This window comes from Xyrauchen texanus, chromosome 43 (assembly GCF_025860055.1).
Source record: "Xyrauchen texanus isolate HMW12.3.18 chromosome 43, RBS_HiC_50CHRs, whole genome shotgun sequence".
NCBI classification, from domain to species: domain Eukaryota; kingdom Metazoa; phylum Chordata; class Actinopteri; order Cypriniformes; family Catostomidae; genus Xyrauchen; species Xyrauchen texanus.
This window is the reverse complement of record NC_068318.1, coordinates 18,363,223-18,389,248: the sequence shown is the minus strand read 5'-3', so window position 1 is coordinate 18,389,248 and position 26,026 is coordinate 18,363,223. Positions and strand designations below refer to the sequence as shown.

Sequence of the window (26,026 nt, the reverse complement as noted above, 5' to 3'; positions counted from 1 at the left end):
GCTAAAATGTGTACTTTGCAACAGAGCGCATTGCAATACAAAGGCATTCCTTTATAGTGTGTTAAATTAACTCAATATCAACTGTGATTTTTTTTTAAATGTCCATTACTTGCCTTTCCTTTTTGATATGACTACAAAGTTTGTTTGTTTTTGTACAAAAACTTAGATTAAAATGCAAACAAAACAAAACAGAGCATTGCAAAACAAAACAGAGCATTGCAAAGCAAAACAGAGCATTGCAAAACAAAACAGAGCAAAACAAAGCAAAACAAAACAGAGCATTGCAAAACAAAACAGAGCAAAACAAAACAAAACAGAGCATTGCAAAGCAAAACAAAACAAAACAAAACAAAACAGAGCATTGCAAAACAAAACAAAACAAAACATTGCATAGAATAGCATGGCAAAACAAAAAATATTCCTGAAATGTAACTATTAGCTTGACGTGCTGAACTAAAACATCCATATCTGCTCTTTTATCTGTTGTCCTAAAACACAACACTGAAATACTTGTCAAAAAAGGTACTACTTTTTTGTAGTAAAAATTATTACTTTCTAAACCTTCAAAAACAGTTTTGGTTAAGTGATCAAGGTTGCTTTCATGGTTGCAACAGTAAAGCAAATGTTTGATTCTGAGCTTCAAAATGTATGTACTCATGGCAAAATTAAACAAATATAAAAACAATGGGATCATACAAAACCTTTTTGTCTCTGCTTCAGTTTTAAAAAAGCATATGCACCTACTATTCCACATCAAGCTAATCGCATCAACACTAGTACATTTATTTTCTAACTCCGAGCCTTTGGTGTGGGTGTTTGATGTTTTGTACCCTTCACATGACTATTCAATCAAAATCTAATTTCATACACATTGCCATTTTAATTGCATTTTTGCTATTGCTTTTTAAAAAGTACAAACAAAATAGCATCAGAGATATTACAGGTCATCCTTTGTGGTAGAAATATAATCAAGTTATGCGAACAGTCTTCTCCAAACCTTGTGCCATTTATTAAAACTAAGCTCGACTCATCTGCTTCAAATCAAATTATTAATGCAATTTATAACATTCTAGCGCAGAAGCTCATCTTCTCATGACCACTGTGCTGGAAAAATAATCACCTAGTTTCCATTTATTTATTAATTCTTGTAGACAAATCTAATCCAGACCACCTGAAACTTGTATTCCATTTTCACTCTGACTTGTGTTGTATGCAAGGCATAAAGAATCCGAATTCAGTTGGATAGTGTTTCACAGCTTAAAATCTGATCTTCCCTCCAGGATGCACTCTATTTTTCTACGAAACGGATGGACGTTCAGGGATCGACCACAACAGCATTCACAAACATGCCGTCTGGGTGGAGAACAGCATTGTCCAGGCCGTCCCAGAGCATCCCAAGAAAGACTTTGTGTTTTGCCTCAGCAATGCACTGGGAGATGCCTTCCTTTTCCAGGTAAGATCTCAAAGATCTCAGCCTCAATCTCAAAAGACTAATATTAAGGTCACACATAAATCCAGTTACTCCTACAAGCTCAGATTTTGGAGTCTACATTTTGAAGTCATTCTAACAACAGTTTTTTTTTTACTGATATTTACATCCTCTACATTTGCAAACACAAAGCTGATACTGTGGCTTATTTTTGTTATCGACAAATTAAATTGAATACTACCAAAACATTGCTCATGATCTACTGGTTCATTGTAAACTGGTGTATAATATTTCTGAATTTCTGTGGGTTTCCGTGACATTTTCTATGACAGGAGGCAACATTCTGCTTTGTAGATGACATTCTTAAAGGTTAGCCAGTCAGGTCCTACAGTCAATAAATGACTGACATTTGATAATTTATTTATTTGTGTTGAAAGAACCTGTGTTTCTGTAGCTCTGACACATGGCCTTGAGATGTAACCTAATATACAGTATATGGAGGATGCTATTTGATGGTTTTATCCAGACCTAGTTTATCCATTTCGGTCAAAATATCCCTAAGCAGGAAAAAGTGGTAACATCTATGTTTGGGTCCACTTGTTTTCAGACATCAGGTCAAACAGAGTTGGAAAACTGGATAACCGCCATCCACTCAGCCTGCGCCGCCGCTGTTGCCCGCCAGCACCATCGCGAGGACACGGTACGATTGCTGCGTTCTGAGATCAAGAAGCTTGAACAGAAGATCGACATGGATGAGAAAATGAAGAAGATGGGCGAAATGCAGCTCTCTGCTGTCACTGATGCGAAGAAGAGGAAGACCATCCTGGAGCAGGTATTCACAGGACACATTAGCCTCTATTCAAGGTGGCAATTCATTAAGCTTAAAGTGCGAAGTTATAGGGTTTGAAGCGCGTGCAGAGGCAGAGTTACAACGAACAGGAAGGAATCTGGCCGGCTCTTCATCAGCTCAGATTCTTGCGGGGGTGTCCGGTTACATCCGGCCCCTGTATTTCGCACCTTGCATGAAGTGATTTTTGTGCTTAAAAACCATGACCAAGGATTGAAACATGACCGAAAATGCAGATACTTCAGTCTGCCTTTGAATTAAAACTCAAACAACAATAAGAATTGCAGTTTGCCTTGGTTTTAATGTGGATTTTGTGCATACTGCGTTTTACACACACAATTTCCTCTGAATAAGAGCTTGGCCAAACCTATCTGTCACAAGACAGAGCATTGTCTTAGGGTCTTTCAAAACCTAGTGAGGCAGTATTTTAAGGGATCAAAGGGGCAATCCTGACTCAAAGGCTGTTCCAAAATGTAGGTATCTTAATTATGCTGCCCCCTAAAATATTTCATTTTGGCTAACTAGCATCATATGTATCCTTCAAATCAGAATGATAGGATCTCAGAATGCAAGATGGCGGACAAATAATAGAAAACTGACTATTTTTCATAAACTGTGCATGTGATATGTATATTTATGTTCATTTGAGTATCACGTCGTGCCTTTCACATCACCTGTATTGAAATCAGTTGCGAGTCGAATCTCCCATGTGCTGCGCATGTGGAGCGCTATTTGAATGACGTGCGGAGCTGCCTCCTATGTAGAGCATTCCAAATAGCTCTCTTATGAGGCTCCATTTCGAGCGCTCAGACTATCAAAGTATACTCTTTTGACCTTGAGCGAATGCGAACGGGTTTCGACGCATGCATACTACCACTGTTTTGTGATACTATTTTAGCACAGTCAACAGCAATAACATGCGCTGTCGATGCACACTGACAAGGAATCACTCGCGGACAGTCTACGCCGACTGTGCTGATGGCAAAATTTGCATCACACATATTGTTCCGATTGTGGACAAGTGAAGTATAATTTGGTCTTAAGTTCTGGAACAGACCTCAAGTAAGAGACCTGATTATAGTTATAACTCAATTTTGACAAAATCTGCAGTTACTGCATTTTGCATTTGCATCGCAATATAGGTGAGCTACCCTGTTAAAACCAGAACACATCAATAATAGATGTTTTGTTTGTCATAATTAGTCTTTGATTTGGTGTTTTTAAGTTAATGATTGTTTAGGTTTTCCTTGTGTCTCATGCAAGGATGAGTTGGATTTGTATGAGTAGGTTTTTGTGTCTATTTCAATGTGGCCATTCAAAATCATCTTTGACCTGAGTGATTTTATTTTTCTTACATAAAAGATGATTGTATAAATGCATGTCTATTTGTGTTTGTGTGTGTGTGGTGTAGCTCTATGTTTGAGTGGAGGTGGGCATACTCCTCCATGGTCTCTGAATAGACTCTTTCTGTCAATAATAGTCATGCTGATACGGAGGAAGGCTGATGACTAATGATATTTCCCAGTGTCCTTCTCCAGTAAACAAAATTGTATTAAAAACACTGCCCACACTCTTAATAGTCAGCAGCTAATAGGCTCTCATCAGTGTACGAACACTGAAAACAAAAAGGGCAGAGAACATTAAACTATTGAGAAAGTACAACGACTGAGATCTTTTTTACTTTTCTGTCAAAGATTTAACTAACTTTCTTTCTTTTCAGATATTCCTCTGGGAGCAGAATTTGGAGCAGTTTCATATGGATTTGTTCCGTTACCGTTGTTACCTGTCCAGTCTGCAGGGCGGTGAGCTTCCAAACCCAAAACGCCTACTGGCTGCTGCTTCCCGCCCCACCAAGCTGTCCATGGGTCGTCTAGGCATTTTTTCTGTATCATCCTTTCATGCCCTGGTATGAAATATACACACTCACACTAACACGGACGTACCATAGACCTTTCTTTCTTTCTTTCTTTCTTTCTTGATAAATAGAAATGATTCAACATAATATTATTAATATATATTAATATATATATCTAATATATATATATATATATATATATATATATATATATATATATATATATATATATATATATATAACATATATTAGGGCTGTCGGTTTAACGCGTTAATTCAATGTGATTCATTTTATTAAAAATAACACGGTAAAAAAATGAACGCAATTAATCGCAATGCCCCCGGATTGTAATAAGGAAGATTCCTGAGAAATACAAGTTTGTAGTACCACCTGTTTACTCCAGAGGGCAGTAATTGAAATTTAAGCTGTATGGGCAACGCGCAGTTTATACAGTGAAGAAAACAACCAGACAGCACAAAACAGACATTCGTTACGTTTTTGCGTTCCAAACTTCTGATGGAACGCAAATTCGAACTAAGGGATCTCAAGATGTGTTCTAAGTAGGGATGCACCGAAATTTCGGCCGCCGAAAAGTTTCGGTTTTTGGCCGAAAGAGAAAAAAGGCCGAAAATATGAGCCGAAAATACCTCCTCGCCCCGCCCCCTCAGTGCTCAGATTTCACTCTGGATCGATCTAGCCCTTATCACACCGCTACCAAACAAAGGCCGATCATGTCAGCGGTGTGGAAATTCTTCAAAGTTTCTGATAAGGACATCAAATTTGCGATCTGCTGTGTTTATTCAGCAGAAATGTCAAGATATATATATATATATATATACAGAGTACAGCAAGAGATTCTACAGGAAAGTGTCACAACTAGCGCTGCTACAACACAACTTGAGGCGAATCTAGCGGAAATATGCCAGAAGCGACAATCCCCTTGACTACGGTCGCATAAACAAAGACCGCTTTCCTTTGCTTGCGCGGATTGCGCACAGGTATTTATATGCCCAAGCACCAGCACAGAGAGTGAGAGACTGTTCAGTGCAGCATCTCATGTTCTTGATGAGCTTTCTGAAAGGAGAGACTGTCAGAAAGTTTAGCAACTTTTGTTCTTGAAGAGAAACCTGTCACTTGTACTTAAATAGAAAGCGGTCCAAATTTATGTGTATAGCAATTACATTACACTTGTTCTTCACTTGAGGATACATCTGTCGTTTACAGTTGAGGTTGAGTTCAATTACTGCTGTTTTGCACTGTTGTTTTGCACAATAATTTTCACTTAAAGTGTACATACGTTTACATAAACAGAATAGAGCACTGATCTATATATATAATTATATATTATAGTTATATATAGATCAGTGGAATAGAGGCCCTCTGCCATTCTGTGTTCTGCCTTTTGTTTTAATTAAAATTACTGTTGCATATTAAACTTTTTGAAAGATGCTAGCTAAGTTCTTTACTTGACTGTTGTTTTTCATCTAATAGTTTTCTAAAACTTTACATTATTTGGATAATTGTTAATAAAATCTGTAAAATTAGATTTTTACAGAACTGAAAGAAGAAGAATATTTAATATAGTTGTAATATATTTTTTGTCCAATTTTTTGTGTTACTTTCAATAAAAGTGTGATTTATTTTATTGGTTTGTAGTTTTTCAATTCAGATTCATTAAATTCATGAAATTAATGAAAAAGTATAAAATTAATACAATTATACACACCATTTTTTAATTTTTATTTTTTATTTTTTTAAATAGGTACAAATTTCGGTTTCGGTTTCGGTTTTCGGCCAAGTGCATCCTGGATTTTCGGTTTCGGTTTCGGCCCAGAATTTTCATTTCGGTGCATCCCTAGTTCTAAGTATTAAACTATATTTAACGTGACACAGTGACCAAAAATGTATGTTTATAACACAATGCACCCGAGACGCTACACAAGCATGTCTGATGCTTGTTGAAATTGACGGGTCCTTAAACAAGCCCTCATAATAAATCTCAAACTGATAGACAAATTCACTTGTGAAATGGATATATATATTTATATTTAAAGATAACTATGTATAATTGTTTCATCATTATATATTTAATTATTGTTATATGAGGGGCTTTCTCAGCAAATATTTGTATATGCGATTAATCGCAATTAATTAATCAGGACATTGTGTCATTAATTTGATTAAATATTTTAATCGATTGACAGCCCTAAAATATATATACAGTGGGTACGGAAAGTATTCAGACCCCCTTAAATTTTTCACTCTTTGTTATATTGCAGCCATTTGCTAAAATCATTTAAGTTCATTTTTTTTCCTCATTATTGTACACACAGCACCCCATATTGACAGAAAAACACAGAATTGTTGACATTTTTGCACATTTATAAAAAAATAAAAAAACTGAAATATCACATGGTCCTAAGTATTCAGACCCTTTGTTCAGTATTTAGTAGAAGCACCCTTTTGATCTAATACAGCCATGAGTCTTTTTGGGAAAGATGCAACAAGTTTTTCACATCTGCATTTGGGTATCCTCTGCCATTCCTCCTTGCAGATCCTCTCCAGTTCTGTCAGGTTGGATGGTAAACGTTGGTGGTCAGCCATTTTCAGGTCTCTCCAGAGATGCTCAATTGGGTTTAAGTCAGGGCTCTGGCTGGGCCATTCAAGAACAGTCACGGAGTTGTTGTGAAGCCACTCCTTTGTTATTTTAGCGGTGTGCTTAGGGTCATTGTCTTGTTGGAATGTGAACCTTCGGCCCAGTCTGAGGTCCAGAGCATTCTGGAAAAGGTTTTCGTCCAGAATATCCCTGTACTTGGCCGCATTCATCTTTCCCTCGATTGCAACCAGTCGTCCTGTCCCTGCAGCTGAAAAAAACCCCCACAGCATGATGCTGCCACCACCATGCTTCACTGTTGAGGCTGTATTGGAAAGGTGATGAGCAGTGCCTGGTTTTCTCCACACATACCATTTAGAATTAAGGCCAAAAAGTTCTATCTTGGTCTCATCAGACCAGAGAATCTTATTTATCACAATCTTGGAGTCCTTCAGGTGTTTTTTTAGCAAACTCCATGCGGGCTTTCATGTGTCTTGCACTGAGGAGAGGCTTCCGTCGGGCCACTCTGCTATAAAGCCCCGACTGGTGGATGGCTGCAGTGATGGTTGACTTACTACAACTTTCTCCCATCTCCCGACTGCATCTCTGGAGCTCAGCCACAGTGATCTTTGGGTTCTTCTTTACCTCTCTCACCAAGGCTCTTCTCCCCCGATAGCTCAGTTTGGCCGGATGGCCAGCTCTAGGAAGGGTTCTGGTCTTCCCAAACGTCTTCCATTTAAGGATTATGGAGGCCAATGTGCTCTTATGAACCTTAAGGGCAGCAGAAATTGTTTTGTAACCTTGGCCAGATCTGTGCCTTGCCACAATTCTGTCTCTGAGCTCTTCAGGCAGTTCCTTTGACCTCATGATTCTCATTTGCTCTGACATGCACTGTGAGCTGTAAGGTCTTATATAGACAGGTGTGTGGCTTTCCTAATCAAGTCCAATCAGTATAATCAAACACAGCTGGACTCAATTGAAGGTGTAGGACCATCTCAAGGATGATCAGAAGAAATGGACAGCACCTGAGTTAAATATATGAGTGTCACAGCAAAGGGTCTGAATACTTAGGACCATGTGATATTTCAGTTTTTCTTTTTTAATAAATGTGCAAAAATGTCAACAATTCTGCGTTTTTCTGTCAATATGGGGTGCTGTGTGTACAATAATGAGGAAAAAAAATGAACTTAAATGATTTTAGCAAATGGCTGCAATATAACAAAGAGTGAAAAATTTAAGGGGGTCTGAATACTTTCCGTACCCACTGTATATAATACACATATTATAATAATGTACTTTATTTGCAAATCATTTTGTCCCCTAAAATATAGCTAAATAAGTACATACTGTATATACACACTTATAGACACACTTTCAAACACAATTTCACGCTCTGTACTCATTTTTTCTAACACACCTTTACACTTATTCTAACACTCCATATTTGTGCATTGCTCCCTCTCTCTCTCTCTCTCTCTCTCTCTCTCTCTCTCTCTCTCTCTCTCTGTCTCTTTTACACAAATGCTTTTCTCGCTTACAATTTTAAGTACATTTAGTTAACATCCACTTTTTATTAATCCACACCACGAGAGGCTTGTAAGCGCACAGAGCTGCCTGCCAGCCTGTTCTTGGCTCAAATCCTGACAGAAACTGCATAGTAAAACATGCTGTCATCAATGTTTTTTGTCATTCCTGTGGTCCAACACAGAATGTACAGAATGTCGTAATATGGGGACAAATGCCTCAAACCACAACAGTCACCCTAAGTCCCAGTGAGGCGTGGAACAGTAACTCCCTTCTGATTGCATAACACATCAAGTCTTTTAAAAACTAAACCGAGTTTGACAGGAAATCATTGACGTTTTAAGTGATGAAAAAGGGATGGCACTAAAGTGGTAGATCAATAACTGCCTCGTGCTGCCATACATTTTAACTATTTTCCCACATTTGTGTTTTTGTCTTTTAAGCATTTTTAAAAATAAACATTGTCACTAAGAACAACTTTACATTAATTTCCCCAGCAAACAAAATTATATTAGTGTATGATTCCCATAAAGTTATTTTTGTGAACAAATTCTTAACGTTCTAGGCACATCCTTATTAGGTTTCATTTTGAACTTACGTTCACAGAACGTTGCTGGGAGGTTTTTTGTCTGACAACATAATATGAACTCTAGCTAATGGTTATCTTTACATGTAATTTTTCTATAAATGTTAGTATAAACTTACCCATTTGAATGTTGCAGAGAGGTTTTTGAGTGACAAATTACAGGAATAGGCAACCTAAAAAGGACATAAACAGAATGTTATCCCCTAATAACTAATGTAATCCCCTACTAATGTTTGCTCCCTGGAATGCTCTGGGAACCTTTTTTGTTGTTGTTGGTTCTCAGAACGTTCCCAGAACAATGCTTTGAGTTTTGTTTTTGCTTTTTATGAAAAAAGGGTGTTAGTTTTAGGATGTGCATGATAGTCCAGACATCTTTTCCCTAACATTACTGAAACCTTCCAGCATCCATGCTGCAATTTTACATGTTTGCACACAGTTTTAGGCCTTTAGATATTCTACTGCCTATCTCCCTTAAACTAACAAGGTTTAAGTTCATGTCCATCAACCAACACTGTAGGTTTATGGAAACTCCTCTATATGGTCCAATTACTGAGGAGATCCTTTATGACTTCTGTGGCACTGCAGTGACGTTTATTATCCCAGAAATGTCAGTGTGGTTTTGTGCCTGTGTGTGTGTGTGTGTAAACGGCTGATTGACATAATCACATCATGGAAGTTTATGTGTCTACTGTCACTGAAGCACTGATACTGTCAGATTTTTTCCCATCGCTGGTCTTGATCTGAACCCTAAAGGCACAGGGATGTTTTCCCCCCATCATTTTTCAATAGCTCTTTTCACACAGTGTCACTAAGGCAATTCATAATCAATGAAGGTTGTAACCTCTAGGCAGAATAAGAATAGCTCACTTAAAATAAAATATAATAGTTGAATTACAGTCAGCTCATTTCTAAGCTTTGATGTTTGATACTAACATTCAGTTAATGATGACAGAATTCTCCTTTTTGGGTCTTTCCTTACTCTCTAACATCCCACTCTACAGTGACAAATGCTAAATTGTTTAAAACTAGACTCTGTTTGTGTATTGTTTGAAACCCCCTTGAAGATGTTTGTTGATTGACTATAATTGTGTTTGTTGCACAGGTGGCAGCGAGGACAGATGGTGGCATTCGTAGACATAATCAGGCCCTGTCACGTTCCTCCAGTAAACGAAAAAGTCGTTTCTCCTCCCTGTGGGGTTTGGACACTACCTCAAAAAAGAAAACCAAAGGCAGACCCAGCATCAGCCAGGTCCACATCTGTCTCCTGCAATGCAAAACACTTCCAGTCTGTTTGTGACCCCATATTACATCTTCTTAATAGAATGCATCACTAATTACTCTATTCATAAGTGCATTCATTGTTTATAAGAATGTTTCAAATTCTCTCACACACTTGTGGTGCGCTCAAAGTGTCACTGAGGCAATTGTCACAGACAATGCACCAAATTCATCTATGTGGATTCTAATTAAAACATCAAGTTCCTTTCTAACCAGTAGCTTTGTCTTAACTGCAGGTGTTTGTAGACAGTGAAGAGCCGGTTAAGAGGAGTCTTGAGCACATGTTTGAGGACCCTGGAAAGGAGACTCTGGTGAGGGAGACGCTTATACCTTCTAAAATGTTTTGAATAATTAAAACTGTCAAAGAGAAGGCTGTCAGTGGCAGAGAGCATAAGAAATAAGATGTTAGGCCTTGTGAAACTCCCAATGGGAGCTGGAGAGAGGTTGAGAGAGCTAAAACACCAAAGCTGGGTGAAGGGTCCGGGCTCTCCTTGGCAGTGTTGGGACGTTCCTTTGAAACTTGTAGCTTCAGTAGTTTCATGCTACTCATAGTTTTAAGTAGCTAAACTATGGTCAAGCCACTCTTTTGAAAAGTAGTTCGGTGCACTAGAAGTTACTAAGAAAAAGTAGCTACTACTTTGACATACAGTACTATCAGATTAAGTTATTCTGCAATCATACGTTCTATAAATAAAGTTTTATAGTTTAGTAACTATGAATATAGTTCTATTTATAGTATTATTTATAGTTTTATTTTTAAAAGATCATTATTGCTTTTTTTTGCCACATAAATTCTGTTCAGATTCAAAACACTGGGTAGCACATAAACAAAGTAGCACCTTAATTAGGGTGACAGCATTAAATCAAACAATACATATATACTAAATAAAACAAATAAAACTAGAATGCATACTCATTTTATAAAACTAAGTTAAAAACATAGTGGTAAGCAGCAGCATTTGACTAAATATTGCTCTTCAAAAAAGAAGCAAACTGACTTCTGTGCAGGGGCAAAATTATGTTCATTTACATTCATCTTTTACTAACTTCCTAATGCTCCATATAAGTGAAACAGTAAACCATTTTTAACCAATTTATTGTCATGAACTGTCCTAATGAACAGATTCACTTAAATTTTTGAACTTTTCAATGCATCGAGAGATGATAGTAGGTAAACTGTCTCTGCTGTTTCACTGCGTGTGACAAATGTGGTGTTTTGTGTCACTGCATAGCAACTAGTTAGAAAGAATAGCTGAAAACACTTTAAAATGTGGTTCTTTTTGTTAAAGGGATAGTTCACCCAAAAATGAAAATGCTCTCATTATTTACTCACCCTCATGCCATCCCAGATGTGTATGAATTTGTTTCTTCTGCAGAACACAAATTAAGATTTTTAGAAGAATATTCAGCTCTGTAGGTCCATACAATGCAAGTAAATGGTGACCAGAACTTTGAATCAACAAAAATCACAAAGGCAGCATAAAAGTAATCCACACGACTCCAGTTGTTAAATCCATATCTTCTGAAGTGATATGATAGGTGTGGGTGAGAAACTGATCAACAGTTACTATTAATATTTACTTATTTACTATAAATCTCCACTTTCACTTTCTTCTTATGTTTTATGGCGATTCACATTGTTCTTGCATATCACCACTTACTGGTTGGGGCTGGTTAAAGGTGGAGGTTCAAAGATAAAAAATAATGGAATATTGATCTGTTTCTCAAATACACTTATCATATCACTTCAGAAGACATGGATTTAACCATTGGAGACTTGTGGATTACTTTTATGCTGCCTTTATGTGATTTTAGGAGATTCAAACTTCTGGCCACCATTCACTTGCATTGAATTGGCTGACAGAGCTGAAATATTCCTCTAAAAATCTTCATCTATGTTATACAGAAGAAAGAGAATAGAACACTATTGTCAGCATAATGAAGATACTTTCAAAGATTGCTGTGTTGTTGCGCTACATTGACACTCGTTGGCTAAATTAGCTTTTTATTGTGAAAGCTATGCTAGTTTTAAAGCAGCTCAGCTAATGTCATGCCACTGAAACAGTTAAATTAATGCCACTTTTAGTTAGTTACTTCATAATACTTCTCCATGGCTGGACTCATCTCCCACCCGGCACATCCATTAATAGCCAGTAAAGGAGGCAGATGGCGGGCGATTTGGTAGGGGAGTGTCTGTGTGTGTGTTGTGTGTGAGTTTGCTTGCACATTTGTATTGAGAGACTGAGTGACAGAATGTTGGAGTGTTTAATGTACTGTCTGCATGTGTTTTCCAGTATGTGAGTGTGTGGGGTGTGTTTAAGTACCTCTGACCCATTTTCCCGCTCTCCCACTCTCCTTCACCATGTGTGGGCTTGCTGTCTCCCCATAATGGGAGACCACCATCACTGCTACACTGTGGCCAGATTGTCAAAAGGAAGGGGAGGGTGTTAGGCTGTCACCTGATAGTGGGGATAATCTATCTGAGCCAGGCAGCATGCCGACGCTGACAGCAGGCCAGACCCACTGACAGACCAAAGATCTCCCGAGAGCCCCACAATACAACCAGCCATTCACATCCCAGCCGATGTACGTCAGCTCATCGATCACCCGCCAAACATCAGACAGAGACATTGCGTGTTGCGCAGAGCTTGCACATTGCTGTGGTTGGTTGCCAAGTTAATTAGTTGTCTCAGATTAGATGTCATCACATTCAGTGGTGCTTGATGCTTGTCTGTTGCATCAATTCAGACAGCTCTGCTTAAGCATGATCAGACTGAATTGAGCACACATCACCACACATATGAGACCTCTGTTAGTTGCATACAGTGTTTAATAGATAATTAAGGAGCTTTTGTAATATCCACTTGTAATAATCATCAGATAACGGTTCCATGCATCATAGTAACTTTAAAGTCAACGTGAAATCAAAATTAAACTTAGTTACTTCCTTAAAGGAATGTTCCAGGTTTAATTCAAGTTAAGCTCAACCGACAGCATTTGTGGCATAATGATATAACCACTAATTTTGACTTTTTTTTTTATTTATTTTTTTTAAACAAAATCAAAAATCATGGTTGTAAGGCACTTATAATGAAGGAGAATGTGGCCAGTTTTAAAAGGATAGCCACATGATGTAAACAATTAACATGATTTAAGTGTGATCAGTTGATTGATTTCCGGTGTAATATTGTTAACGGGCATTACGTTGTCATGACAACAAAGTTGTAATATATGATATGACTTTAAACAGATATAGTTAGCAAGTGATTTTATTACACTTAAAACTGAACTTGACCCTCAGCCTCTACGTCCCATTAAAAAAGCCTCCAAAAGTTGGTACCAGGTTATCCGATCTGGTATGGAAACACCCACTTTTCATTTATCCAATAGATTATTGATGCCGGTCCAGCCCTGTTTTTTCTTATTTAATTTCTTGTTTTACTGGAAAATACAGTATGTCACATTATGGTCACATTATCTCGGTTGGGAACGCTGTTTCAGGGTGCCTTTAAGCACATTCTTTAACAGTTTTATATCTTTCATTATTTGTTTTGGCAGAAGGAGCAAGAAGGTTCAGTTAAAAGCCTCCCCCAGCACAAGACGGACAGTGAAGTTTGGGTTCCAGACTACCTCACACCATCCTGGGTCTCTTTACCTGATGATCAGCCCGTGTTGGCGATCATACAGCCGGGCGAGACAGCCATGGAGGCCCTGGAGGCCCTGTGCAGGGTAAACGTCATTTGTATTAAGAAAAAAAAAAAAAAAAAAAAAAGTAAAAAATGGCAAAAATATAAATCAGTCAAGTAGATAAATGTGTGACTACCTGAACCAATGTTCCCAGTCCCAGAGGGAAAGACAGGTAATGACATACTGTCCTATTCATTCCACATACTGCACATTTTAACCATAATTTCATTTTTGGATTATCTTAGTCTTAACACATAATTCCACATAAAGTCTCATGTAGAGCAGGAAGTTTAAATATGTTCCAGCATACCACATTCTTTGTGGCTTGTTCTGTTTGATTACCTCAAATTAGGGCCGCTGCTGCCTTATTTATGTCTACCTAGGGCACCAACCCCCTAGTGGGGAATCATCTTACCCTAGGGGTCACCAAAGAGTCCACCGGCTGCCCATTCTCACATGTTATATGCAATTGAAGAACCTAATAGCAGTTGCAGAACTCACACCCATCAAATCCCACCCCCTTTAGCAGACCCCTAAACATAAGTATTAAAGGAATAGTTCACAAAACATTTGAATAATTTACTCTCACTCATGCCATCTCAGATGTGTATGACATTCTTCTGCAGAACACAAATGAAGATTCTCTGCAGGTCCATACAATGAAAGTGATTGGTGGCCAGAACTTTTAATCTCCAAAAGCACATAAAGGCAGCATATAAGTATTCCATATGACTCTAAATTAGGGCTACATCCATGTCTTCGGAAGCAATTTGATATGTGTGTGTGAGAAACAGGTCAATATTCCTGTACGAAAATATTCCAATCCTTTTTACTATAAATCTCCACCTTTTGCCGGCCACGACCAGTGGGTTGTGATATGCACAAAGAATGTGAATTGCCAAAAAGCAAAAGAAGAATGTGGAAGTGAAAGTAAAGGGGGAGATTTATAGTAAAAACAAGACTTAAATATTGATCTGTTACTCACTCACATGTTTCCTGACATATGAAGAATTTAAACCCTACTGAATGGTGCTTCTCGGGTAGCCAAAAACTCAGTCAAGTAAAAGTACTACTTAAAAAAATAATTACTGAAATAGAAGTAAAAGTGCTAAGTAAGAGTAAAAAGTGTCCAATTAAAATTATTATTTATGGATCATTCACCATCATGTTGTTCCAAACTATGGATTTTGTATGAATATATATATATATATATATATATATATGGTTTGGAACAACATGAGGATAGGGAAATTATGACAGAATATAAATTATGGCTGAGCTATTGTTTTAAAGGGATAGTTCACCCAAAAATGAAAATGCTCTGATTATTTACTCCCCCTCATGCCATCGCAGATGTGTATGACTTCCTTTCTTCTGTTAGAACACAAATTATTATTTTTAGAAGAATATTTTAGCCTCTGTTGTAAGTAATGTGCAAGTGAATGGGTTCCAGAATTTGTATGCTCCAAAAAGCACATAAAGGAATCATAAAAGTATTCCATATGACTCCAGTTGTTAAATCCATATCTTCAGAAATGATATGATGGGTGGGTGAGAAACAGATCAATATCTGTAAACTATCATTTGAGTAACTTTTTTAAATTGACGAATAAAGGTTACACTTGAGGTGAACTGACTGCGGTGCCAATGCTTCCCAAACCATGGGTGGTGAACCGTATGGTAATTATTTTTTACAGAGAACTGTTACACTCCTAATCCACACCTATCAAGATAGATTTAACAACTGGAGTCTTATGGATTACTTTTATGCTGACTTATGTGATTTTGAGCTTTAAAATGTTGGAACCCATTCAATTGCATTATATGGACCAAAAGAGCTGAAATATACGTCTAAAAAAAGTCATACACATCTGGCATAAGGGTGAGTAAATGATGAGGGCTCTTTTCAGATCTGGATGAATTTGTCAATAAGAAGAAATATTACTAATATTTCTAGTAATTATTATGGTGAAAACGTGAACAATGCCCCACATGGACATTATATATAATGCTGAAATATAAACAAAGGCAAGATCTTATACCTACTTTCTCTATTTCACAACTTTTAGATCTTAGTTCATTGTAGTTACAGAGTTCAGTGCAGAAGTTATTTAGATCATTAGTTCTGTAGAGTAACACTGCTGCTCCCGAAACACAGATTATGCAGACTGTGCACCTCACTGTGCACACGCAGATATGCTGTCTGTTCATGCTCCAGTTGTCAATCACACGAACGGCAGAGCAAAAGGCATTTACAGTTAACTTGGATGTTTACATGGATTTATACAGTTAATCAGCCCAAAATAGCTGCGATAGCTGCGTGGGGTAAATGTGTAAATACTGCTCATGACATGCGGGACGTGGGACAAAGCGCACTGATATTTTGCTGCAGATTTAAAAATGTACAATTAAAAACAGATGTCATAAGAGCCCATATTTGCAGAATCACCCTGAAAATGACCATCAGCATGTCACAGAAAAGCCAGCGTTATCGTTAGAGCCACAACTTACCTCAGCATGCTGCCTTAAGTTGAAGCTGCAATTTTAATCTTGAAATAGCCGCTTGTCTAGGTGTTAAATGAAGGCATTGCATGATGAAACTTATTTTTTCACTGTGCTGAGTGGAGAAAGTGTTTCACCTTGTTTGAAGAGCATGATGTAGCAGCAGTGATGGACTTGAGTAACAGTCTGTGACAAAGTCCCATTCAGTAACTAAAAAAATTACCGACAGGAAAGCCGCCCATTTGTAATGAAGTAAATGTAAATTTTTACAATAGAAATTTACTAGAGTGAGAGTAAAAAGTATGCACTTTTAAACCTACTCTAAAAGTAATTTTTTTTCCAAAACGTTACTCAGGTAAATGTAACGGAGTAAATGTAGTGTATTGCTACCCACCTCTATCTTGCCTTGAGGTTTTTCTTCAGATGCGATATGATAGTGTGGGTGAGAAATAGATAAATATTTAAGTCCTTTTTTACTATAAATTCTTCTCTCTGCCCAGAAGCTGGCATTATGCACGAATAATGCAAATTGACAAAAACAAAAGGAGAATGTGGAGATTTATAGTAAAAAAAAAGGACTTACTGTAAATATTGATCTTCTTCTCACCCACCCCTAGAATATCACTTCTGAAGATATGAATTTAACAACTGGATTCGCATGGATTAATTTGATGTGCTTTTTGACCTGTTCTGGCCACAATTATTCTATCATTGACTGTATTTACAGAGCTGAGATAAGAAGAATGAAAAGCATGAGTGTGAATAAATACATTTTTGGGTGAATTATGCCTTTAAATGCCATTGTGGTAACTGGAGCAATCACACTCCAGTTTCTCTGTCAACTTTAAATTTATGAGTCCTCTATATGCATCTCTATAGATAGTTGGTAACACACATGAAGATTTATAAATAAATTATCCAGCGATGGAGGAAAGTGGTTGCACTAATTCCCCGAAATGATTTTCAGTCAAGCTCAGAAATAGAATATAAACCAATACACATATGGAGCATGACTATACAAACATTCATGGACAAAATGTTTTAGATTTTAAGATGGTAGAAAGTAACAGCACTGTCTAAGTGGTATCGGATTGTAATTTTAACTCATAGTTTGCTTTGATCTCGCAGGCTCACAGACTGGAACTTTCCAAGCACTATATACGGCTGAAGTTCCTTGTTGACAATCAAGTGCAATTGTACATCCCCAAACCTGAGGAGGACCTGTGTGACCTGGTGAGTCCAAGGAAAAGCCTGTCAGCGACCACACTGTGTCCATGGACAGCTAAGAACCTTAGCGGCCAGGGACACAGCATGGGGTGAATTCATTACACAGGGGCAGTACATGCCTGAACTTTATGTAAAAGTTTTCACTTCGATGTAGGTTAAAGTGAATCTAAACTCTCCAGCGGTGTTGGGGAGGGGCTGGTGCATATGTTATGAATTATGTAGAAGATGCATGTGTTGCATAATGTACTCAAAATAGTTATTCTATCCCCATAGCTCTGTCTGTTGCTTTTTCTATGTGTGTGTGTGTGTGTGTGTGTGTGTGTGTGTGTGTGTGTGTGTGTGTGTGTGTGTGTGTGTGTGTTTGTGTGTGTGTTTCTTATTGCTTGTGGAGCATAGGAGAAAACAAATTTACAATGACTAGGCAACCTCAAAACTTAATTTACCCTGCTAGTTTTTTTCTTCACAGTGTTCTTTTAAGATGACACACTGTACTCATTTGTACAGTTTGTCTTTGTGCTCCCCTTGTCTGTTCTCATCTTTTCTTTTTCTTTCCTAAGAGACTCAAGTCTCTCTTACTTTTACTCTCCCTGAAATGATCAAAGCCTAGTTTTGTTTTAGGCTCCCTTGAGAACATGCTGATTTTTCTTAAGCGTACATATTTAAGCTGTGAGTTTCTGCGGACTAAGGCATTTCACTGTTTTTGTTTTTTATTCCCCATAATGTATGTGAGCACTTTCTGAATGCATACTGCATTGTACATCCTAAGAGTGCAATCAATATTAACCCCTGTCTTTCTCTCTGTTTCCCTTTGTTTAGCTCTACAAAGAGATCGAAATTTGTGCCAAAACAACCAAAGTCATGCACTTTGATAGAGATGAGTCCTGTGCTATCGGCTATGGTAACAATGGTGCTATTTAGTTGGTTTATTTGTTTATTCTTAGTCTTTTTTCTTTTTTCAGTTATTCATATCTCTTCCTCTGTAGGGTTTTCTGTGGCTGTGGTCGAGGAGGATGGAGGGCAGCAGCTTCATATCACAGAAGTGAAAGCCAGAGGTCTGGCATTTGCAAAAGGTTTGAGACTGAACTCTAAATATGACTATGCCACTGTCTTCATCATATCTGACACTGCGCTTGGGATGTCGCGATTATACGGTTGCACCATAAACAGCGCTAAAAATTTCACCATTTAACCATAAGAATTTTGAATCTACGGTTAAAAACCATGAAATGTTTTATTTACACATTGCAAAAATATTATCTATAAAATATACAAATATATAATAAATAAGAGTTTTAGTTTAGTTTCTGTAGTTACAGACGGTGTCCGCGTGGTGCTTGGCCAGGTATCGCAAATTGAACGTGAACTTTCAATTCAAGGGAATCTGGGGCTACCTCAGATAAGAATTCCTCAAATTGTGTGGTTTGTTGAGGGGAGGTGTGCTATTACTTTTCTAAGTGGTCAGATTATCTTCATAAAAATGATCACCTTGCGGATGATAAAATAGGTGAAAATTCCATAGACATACATTGAAGGAGGCACCCAAGCCATGTCTTGGGACCAAAATATCATATAGACTTTGGGTTGAGCTCCTTTGACTTGGGCCAGTAAGCACCTACCTATTAACCACCCATAACAACATAGCAATAACCTAGAACTACCCAAAACACCCTATCAACCATATAACAATGCCCTGACAACCAAAAACAACCCCCTAGTATTGTGAGAGCGAGTTCAACCACTCACATTTTCTTTAGAAAGTGTAAAAATCTAGTTTATAGTTTAGTGACTAATTTGAAGCTATTGTGTAGTTGCTAGAAGTAAGATTTTATTTCAAATCTACTCTAAGAATGGACTACAATTTTGGGTATTTTAAATCACAAAACGAAATGTCCTAAATTAATCTACTGCATATTCAAAGTGCAAATTCAAACCTTATTCAGTTTTACCCACCGTAAATGCCTCACCTGCAGTCGTGTATTAAACTGCTGAGAAATTAGCAAGGGAATACAGAGCAGTCTGAACTGAGATGACTGGCCCAAATCTCCACTCAGCTGGAGAAAAATCATTTAAAAAGCTTTCATTTGAGCACAGGTTTACCACGAAGAACAAATTAAAACCATTACACACTGCCAGTGATATCTGTGCCAAGTGACTGTGTTCATTAAGGGCAGCTTTCAGAACAGGTTTATAGTTCTGACACTCTCTGTTTCAGTGTAGAGTTCAGTTATTGAGAATCAGAGGATTATAATTTACAGTGCTTGCTAAGGCATGCATGACTATTACTGTTGCTCAAAACTGAGGGTTAGGGATTTGTTCCAAACCCCTAAGTATTAAATGGTTGTGCTGCAGAAATGAATGATACCTCAAATCATATGGCTTGTTGAGGAGAGGTGTGCTATTATCTTTAGAATATATTGGACTTTCAATCACTTACAATTTTCACCTAATGGACAAAAAACAAGTGAAAATCCCATAGACTTACAATGAAAGATGGACCTTAGCTATTCAAGGGATGATAATATCAAAGAGATTTGGGGGTGGGCTGTTTTATGGTGAATTCATGTCATGTCGAAATTACCGTAATTACTAGTTTCCAGCTTGCAAATTTATTTTCGTGTTCGTAGAGCTTCATAGAACAAGTTGTAAACACAGAATTCCATGAAAGCTCAAACTTGTTCATTGACCATGTATATATACATATGTAGATGCCTCATTTGTCTGGTTCAGATACATCAGCCACAGCGCCAACTTGGATTGGTCAATGAGGAGAGCTGTTTGAATGGAGAAGAAGCCTCAGATCACTTCTTTTATTAGGAAACTGTTCATCATGTAATGAGTTGACAGACTGGGTGCTAATTTTCAATATATTTACAATGATATATTCATTTGAAGGGGACGTTATTTGCAGTTTTCTACGAAAAAGCACCCCTGTTTTAGTAGAGATGTCAGGAATATTTATATAATCTAAAATATTGCCCAGTGTTTATGGAAAATCAGATAATGTGAAAGTAGGCTGGAAAAGACTCCAGAGTGTTACAGACCGGATCTATCAATTTACTTTCATGTGTAAATGGACGGCTCTTGACCTTTCTAATATGGCGGATGTGCCGACATATCACAGCCCATAGGAATAGCTACTAATAAGGTATCTACATGTAGATATATCTATGGTTGTGACGTCATGTAAAAAGAACCAAAATAGCAGCAGCCTCAACAGGTTTTTTTTGTTCTAAAACATTCTGCAAGAGCATATAGTAAACTAATGTAAGTATTTTGCTGTTGCTGTAGAAACAAATAATTTCCATGGTCGTGAACTGCTCTGAGTGCAAGCAATGAGTCGTCATCGCATAATTTCAACACGACATTGAATGCAGCACTAGGCCAGTAAACAACTACCTAGTGACCACCTAACAATGCCCTAGCCACCACACAGCAACATGCCAAAAAACACTCTGAACACTTTAACAACTGGACAGCAACACCCTGGCAACCACCTACAACAGCCTAGCTTTGTGGTTGATTGTTTTGTTCAGCAAACCACTTTTTCATCTAAAACAAACCCAAAAAAAGCTAGTTATATTTATTTACTTGGAAAACTATCTGTCAGTGGATACAAACCCAAGTGGACAGTGTCTAGGTTGGAAAGCAATTCCATTTTTTCCATAAGAATATGTCCTGAACACATTAAGTACAAGACTAAAATTAGAATTGCCAATTAAAACCATGTGCTGTCCAAAATGAATGGAGACAGAGTGTGTGTAACAGACAAAGAATGTCAGTGGTGCATTGGCTGAAGGGAATACTGAAATTCAGGACAGTTTGGACACAAAGCACTGGGGGCGCTTGTTGATTACATCACTCCAACATTCATCATTACCCTACTGCTAGGGGCAGAGCCAAGCCATCCAATAAAAATCCTTTATTACAGCTGACATTTTGCTCTACACAAAACTGGGTCACACTTCAGGCTGTGTTTATTCATGCATGTGTGGAAGACCATACAGCATTTATAAAGACAATGAACAGTAGGTAGAAAGATCCAGTTTTCCTTTGAGAACTTGGAGAATGGACAAGGGTGTCAATAATCAGTTAAATTAGCGGTCCTGACTAACATGCCTTAAGTGAGCTATTGGAGTCTAATTGAGCAGCTGATATGTTGTTAATTGATAATTAAGAGAAAGCAAGTCAGGTGGCACGGGGGATGGGTAAACAAGAACCTTTCTTTGTTTTCATCCTGTCGTGCACAAACAAACCTGCTTCAAAATGTTAGCGTAGCAATATGTAAATCATTTCACAACATGCTTGTATAAATAATTAACTTCTTGGATTAATAATTAACCTCTCTAACAACATAACATTTTGTCAGCATTCAAGAAAACAAGATCTTTAGTGTATTAAGAGAGATGAGTTTAGGAAAACTCTTGTCTCTGTTTGCCACTTACTGTGTGTTCAAGTGAGTAATTGCCTTTCAAGTGCTTACAAAATAGATTTGAGCTAATGTAGGACATTGTGTGTGAAGTCTGGAGAAACTTCTAACTAAACTAATCAAAGACCAACTTCTTGTTCACTTAATTAACAGGCTACAAATGTCAGCTCTTAGGCCACGTCTACACTCATTTTCACTTAGAAAACACATTGATTTTACTACGTTCACAAGTCTTATCCACGCTGGAATGGTGTTTTCTTCCACCAAAAATGGAGACTTTCAAAAACATTCTCCATTACGGCATAATTTGGAAAAAGATAACGTTAGGAAACTGAAAACGGATTAGTGTGGATACATTTTCGTTTGAAAACACAGATTTTGCTACGTTTATGCCTCTCATCCACATTGAAATGGAGACTTTCCAAAACACTCTCCATTAATGCATATTTTGGAAAACAGGATTATTGGAAACTGAAAACTGATTTTTAAATGAAACCAGATGAGTTTGGATACGCTTTCTTTTGTGAACACATTGATTTTGCGATGTTTAAACCTCTGACATTGCAATCACATTTTCCTCCAACAAAAACGTAGCATTTCGAACACTCACTCCATTACCGCATTTTTTGGAAAACAATGACATTAGGAAACTGAAAACCGTTTTCATGTGAAAAAGTATTAGTGTAGATTTCATTTGATAGTGAATTTTTTTGCTACTTTTACAAGTTTTATCTGTACTTGAATGGTGTTTTCCTCCACCGAGATTTTTGAAAGCACTCTCCATTACCGCATGCATTGGAAAATAATGATGTTAGAAAATGTAAACTTTTTTAAACGTATTAGTGTGGACACATTTTAGTTTGAAAATGCTTTGAATTAGCTTTTTGCACCTCACATCCACATTGGATGAAAAACAAGCCACTCTCCGTTAATGCCTATTTTGGAAAACATGATGTTTGGAAACTTGAAAATGGACTTATCAAATAAAAACGGATTAGTGTGGATAAGTTTTCCTTTGTAAACGCATTGATTTCACTCCGTTTAAGCCTTTAATTCATAATGAAACCGTGTTTTCCACCACTGAAAATGGACACTTTTAAAAATGCTCTCTAATGATGAAATTAGAAAACTGAAAAAGAGTATTCAAATGAGAATGGATTAATGTGGACATGGCCTAAGTTTTTATTTTTGGGTGTCTAACCCTGTGCACAGGCTTATGGAGAGGGTTGCAAGTTATGGAAAAGCCAAACAACTAGCAAAATGCTGGTAGTCGCAGTTAATGGGAATCAGTATTGCCATTTAATAACTGATGTGTTTACTGTCCTGAGAATGATTTGAGAAGTGTCCCATCAAGTTTTCTGTAACATATGAATCTATATTTGTCCTTTTTGTAACTGTCTTGTTGAAGTGGATATTTACATTTACATTTATGCATTTGGCAGACTCTTTTATCCAACGCGACTTACAGTGCGATTTTTACAGGGACAATCCCCCCGGAACAACCTGGAGTTAAGTGCCTTGCTCAAGGGCACAATGGTGGTGGCCATGGGGTTCAAACCAACAACCTTCTGATTAACAGCTCTGTGCTTTAGCCACTACGCCACCACCACTCCAATATAAAAGATATTTAAAATGATATAAAAAGATATTTAAAATGTACATGCATGCTTTTTGTTCAGGTCTGCGAGCAGGTGACGAGATTCTGAAGTTGAACAGTAAGCAGGCGAGTGTGTTGGAACTGGCAGACATGCAGGCTGCGTTCTCTCTGCCCTCTCTCACCCTCACTGTCAGCACGCTGCCCACAACTGATCTGCACCAGCTGTGCCAGCTTCCCCCCCGCCGATCAGATGGGGCGCAGGATCTCTGCACTGACATCTTCTCCCAGAGCCATGGTAAAATTCACCTCTGCTGCTTAATTGCATTTATTTCCATGAATTATTCTCATTGGGACACTCTGACAACAGAAGTTTCCACAAAAAGCTCAACTGATTTTCAAGCCTATGCCTTAAATAAATAGTTCTCCCAAAAATTGTATTTCTGTCATAATTTAGCCTTTCTAATGTTGTTCCAACCCAGTATTAAACACTCCATTGCTCCCTCTAGAGGACATCCTGGATGAAGGTGTTGGCCTGGTGCTGCACAGCCCAGATGACACAGTGGATGATCGGGCCAGTCTAGCAGCCGAGAGCCCTGCTGACAGCCCGAAGGATGAAACAGACTCTAGACACAAGGTGAGAGACCACCTATCACGAAGATTCATCAAAACAAGCTTTGCTCGAACTGTCAGCCGTCTGTCTGTTTTGAATCACAGAGCGTGTCACCCCAGTTTCTTTTGCATTGGGGTCATTTTTATTTGTGTTACGTTATATTTCCTCCACTGCTGTTGCTGACATTCTTTCGGTTGGGTAAATATAGGCTCTTTATTGTCTGATATGAAAGGTTTGTTCTAGGGTCAGGTGACAGAAATGTGATGGCTGGTTAAGAGCTCTTTGTCATGTAATCTAAGTGACCTTTGGTTTTAAGGTCACTTGATGAGAGCGTTCAGAGGCAGCAGCAGATGGGAAGACAGGTTGTCTTGCCTTGCGGATCTACACACACACACACACACACCACACACACACACACACACACACACACACACTTTGAGTTGTGATGACATATTAGTTTGTTTGATGGAGGTTAAGGTCAGAGATGGCAATGTAACCATTAAAGCTGCCATACCGTACATAACACTCTCTCTCTCTCTCTCTCTCTCTCTCTCTCTCTCTCTCTCTCTCTTTCTCTCTCTCTCACTCATTCATTTAAAACACATATAAAACAGAAAATTTAAAACAAATAAATCTATATGGTTTTCTTTTTTTCTAGTAAAGTACTAAACAAATGTACTTACTACTTTTTTTAGGGCTATCTATTTTAATCATAAACCTTGCTAAATTTTGTTAGATTGTTGCTTAAAGGGATAGTTCACCCAAAAATGAAAATTCTCTCATTTACTCACCCTTATTGCCATCCTGGATGTGTATGACTTTCTTTCATCTGCTGAACTAAAATAATTTTCAGAAGAATATATCTGCTCTGTAGATCCATACAATGTAGTAGTAAGCAGGGTCAAACATTTTGAAACTCAAAAAAGCAAAAAAAGCAGCATAAAATTAATCAATACGACTCCAGTGGTTAAATCTACAGCTTCTGAATCAATATGATAGGTGTGGGTGAGAAACAAAAAATGTAAAATATTTAAGTGCTGTTTTACTGTAGATATGCAGCTCTGGGATGACATGAGGGCATAGGCGGAAATCGCGTGGGGGTCGGGGGGGTCAGGACCCCCCTATCTGAGGGTTGTCCCCCCCTAAAATATCATTAAAATATGTGTATTGTAAATAATATAATGATATATTCTTAAAATAATTGTTTAAGAAATAAAATGATACAAATGCAAACGGGGAAACAACAAAAAAAAAAACCTTGGTGTCCCCTTCAAAAATTGCTCTTGAGAATTGTTATGTTTATTGTCCCCCCCCCCAACATTTTGATGACATTTTCGCCCCTGCATGAGGGTGAGTAAATGATGAATTTTCATTTTTGGACTTACTATACCTTTTAAAACAATTAAAATTATATTTTCCAAAGGGGTGAGAAACAAACGTATATTCTCTGAAAACAAACCTTATATTTGATGCAAAGTAAGTGTATCTCATTTAAAGGATATTTAAATATTTTATTGTAAAACATAAATTCTGATAAATAATTTTTGCTGTGCAATTAAGGCTGTTTTGTCTGTTATAGTCAAGAACAGCTGCAATTGTTTTTCTCCTTGTTTTGTTGTTTTCTGGTACTCTCTGTAGGTCACTCTGATTATTTGTTTTCTCCAGTTATTGACCTGATGTCTGGCCCCTTTTCTTGTTCTCTTTGAATAATGTTCTGTTTATCTGTCCTACCTACCCAAACCCCCCTCTCTCTTTCTCTCTCTGTGTGTTTGTCTATCACACTGACACTGCCAGTCTGCCACAGTTTCTCTGCCCTGTTCTCCAGCACACCATCTGTTGCAGGGACATATTTAGCCCTAATAATT

General features: G+C 37.7%; 1 protein-coding gene across 1 annotated transcript in view; it reads left to right on the top strand.

Moving 5' to 3' along the window:
• The window catches only part of tiam1a (TIAM Rac1 associated GEF 1a), a 77,116-nt gene that overhangs the window by 32,488 nt on the left and 18,602 nt on the right, over positions 1-26,026 (top strand). The window contains exons 5-15 of the mRNA XM_052116159.1: positions 1,281-1,453; positions 2,037-2,261; positions 3,997-4,182; positions 9,937-10,083; positions 10,349-10,423; positions 13,671-13,841; positions 17,430-17,534; positions 18,345-18,426; positions 18,512-18,598; positions 23,634-23,846; positions 24,058-24,185. Coding sequence (XP_051972119.1) covers positions 1,281-1,453; positions 2,037-2,261; positions 3,997-4,182; positions 9,937-10,083; positions 10,349-10,423; positions 13,671-13,841; positions 17,430-17,534; positions 18,345-18,426; positions 18,512-18,598; positions 23,634-23,846; positions 24,058-24,185 — 1,592 coding nt within the window. The remainder of the gene's footprint in view (positions 1-1,280; positions 1,454-2,036; positions 2,262-3,996; positions 4,183-9,936; positions 10,084-10,348; positions 10,424-13,670; positions 13,842-17,429; positions 17,535-18,344; positions 18,427-18,511; positions 18,599-23,633; positions 23,847-24,057; positions 24,186-26,026) is intronic.